General features: G+C 36.3%; 1 protein-coding gene across 1 annotated transcript; it reads right to left on the bottom strand.

Annotated features, from left to right (window-relative positions):
* Window positions 1-484: 484 nt before the first annotated feature.
* Window positions 485-2,208, bottom strand: LOC11406646 (geranylgeranyl pyrophosphate synthase, chloroplastic). The gene has a single exon (XM_003629440.4). The coding sequence runs from the start codon at window positions 1,850-1,852 to the stop codon at window positions 734-736; it is 1,119 nt and encodes a 372-aa protein (XP_003629488.1). The 5' UTR covers window positions 1,853-2,208; the 3' UTR covers window positions 485-733.
* Window positions 2,209-2,459: the final 251 nt, after the last annotated feature.

Below are 2,459 nucleotides of genomic sequence, written 5' to 3'. Positions count from 1 at the left end.
TTTTAATGACAGATCAAATCACATGCTGATGTTAAATTTGAAAATAACAAACATCAACCAATCGGTTTGCTTGAAAGAATCTAATAGTCAACAAGATTGATGATATACTATTTACCCAATCCCTAAAAAGAAATTATCACTGAGGGCATGTTGAATTAAAATGCCTAACCTACTAATTCCCTCAGCAGTTAAGTTTTTCATACTCAGCTGAAAATTAGACAGCAGAATGAACATGAGACAATGCAACTATTTGCAACACAAGGGTGGGTCGATAAACCAACCGTGATATTAATCATGTAAGTAATTTGATTTTGATTGAAATGACAGAATTACAATGACATGTCATGATTTTGCAGAAACTATAAAGTGTAGTTATTGAGTGGGTCACTGTGATTCTGACATATCTAACATGATATCGAACATAAGCGTGTATTATAGGTTGAGTTGGTGTTAAAAGTGGAGGTATTCAAGTTTCAAAAACCTCTACTGAATTAACACATAATTCATCCTCTGCTTCATTCAAATAAACATACTACAAGTATACTTTTCCTAATGGATGAGATAATATAACAACATTTAATTACAAATTCATACCGTAACAAAAATGAACACAAAAACACATTGAAAAGGGGAAATAATTCAACAATTATTTTATACATTCCCCAATAGATAAACAAATCTAAATCTCCTAAACTGTTTAATAATTTAACATTACAACAATAAACAAAACAATCTAGTTTTGCCTATAAGCAATGTAATTAGCCAAAGCAATCAAAGGAGCAGATTTATTCAAATCAAACCCAGAAAGTTGTTCTTGTGCATCACGGTTCAATTTCTCAGCAAACTCTTTCGATTTCTCAATCCCTAAAAGCTTAGGATAAGTAACCTTATCAGCTACCAAATCTTTCCCAGCAGTTTTCCCTAACTCTTGTGAAGATTTCGTCACATCAAGAATATCATCAACAACCTGAAACAATAAACCAATATATGTCGCGAATTTTCGCAGTTTTTCAACATCTTCATCACTTCCACCACCTAATATTGCACCAAGAACAACAGCACCTTCTAACAAAGCTGCAGTTTTATGCAAATGAATGAATTCAAGCCGTTCGAGTCCGACATCGGATAAACCTTCTGAGTTTATATCAACAACTTGTCCCGCAACGAGTCCTTCCGAGCCTATTGATTTCGCTAATTCACCGATTGCACGGACAATTCGCGCCGGAGAAACATCAACGGTGGAGACGGCAATATGTTCGAAAGCAAAAGCGAGAAGAGCATCTCCGGCGAGAACAGCAACGTCTTCTCCGAAGACTTTGTGGTTTGTAGGTTTACCTCGCCGGAGATCATCGTTATCCATACAAGGAAGGTCATCGTGGATGAGAGACATCGTGTGGATCATTTCAACGGCGCAGGCGGCTGGCATCGCCATCGGTTCGGTTCCTCCGACGAGTTCACAGGCGGCTAAACAGAGAACCGGCCGAACGCGTTTTCCGCCGGCGAGAAGAGAGTAACGCATGGCTTCATGAACTTTTAACGGTTCGCGTAATGAAACGGCGTCGTCTAAGGCTTTGTTAACCCTAGTTGCTTTTTCTATCATGTAGGATTTGAAATTGAAGATTGGGTTTTGCTCTTCTGCTTCTATTGGTTCTTGTTTTGTAAGTAATGAAGAAACAGAGAAAGAAAATGAAGAAGAATTGGGTTTTGATGGTTTAATGGGTGAAACTGAAATGGGTATTTTGGTAAAATAGAAAGATGGGATTCTGGATCTGGATCTAGTTGTAGCAGTAGTAGTAACTTGATTGCACATGAAATTGGAGTGTGTCCATGTGTTAAGATTCACAGCACTCATGTTTGTGTTTGGGTTATGATAATGTTTATGTTTCTTTAAGGAGTTGTTCTTTCCTTAGGTTTATTGCTATCTTATATTCTCCCTTGTACTCTCTTTATATATGGTGGGTGTATTGAGAATTAAGCTTGAGTTGAACTTGAAAGGTTTGAATTTAGAACTTCATGTGTTTCAAGAGGAAATTGTAGGTGAATGTGTGAGTCACGTTTAGTGAAATTGAAGAGAATGGGAATGGAAAGTGGGAACAAAAGGGAGGCAAGAGGTTGGGCAAGGTGAGATAAGGACAGTTTCCACCAATGAGGTGAGTGTGATGTGTAATGAACAAGATAGGATAGTAAGAGATTTGGGGTTTAACGGTGTTTTCCTATTGTGTTCCTTCACTCTGCTTCATTAATTGTGTCATTTGTTTTCTGTGGTTCTTGTCCAACAAAGATAAATTCTTTTCATAAGTATTTAATATTTAACATGTACATGTAATTTGCCTAAAAAAACATGTAAATGTAATTCATCTATACTACTCAATAAGGAGAAATAACAAAAATAAGGAGAAATTATAAATAAAGGAATGATCATTTATTAATAAATTGATATACGTCGTCAATTATCATAA

The sequence above is a fragment of the Medicago truncatula genome, chromosome 8 (assembly GCF_003473485.1).
Source record: "Medicago truncatula cultivar Jemalong A17 chromosome 8, MtrunA17r5.0-ANR, whole genome shotgun sequence".
Taxonomy (NCBI): Eukaryota; Viridiplantae; Streptophyta; class Magnoliopsida; order Fabales; family Fabaceae; genus Medicago; species Medicago truncatula.
The sequence above is the reverse complement of the archived record's forward strand: the minus strand, read 5'-3'. Positions and strand labels throughout refer to the sequence as shown.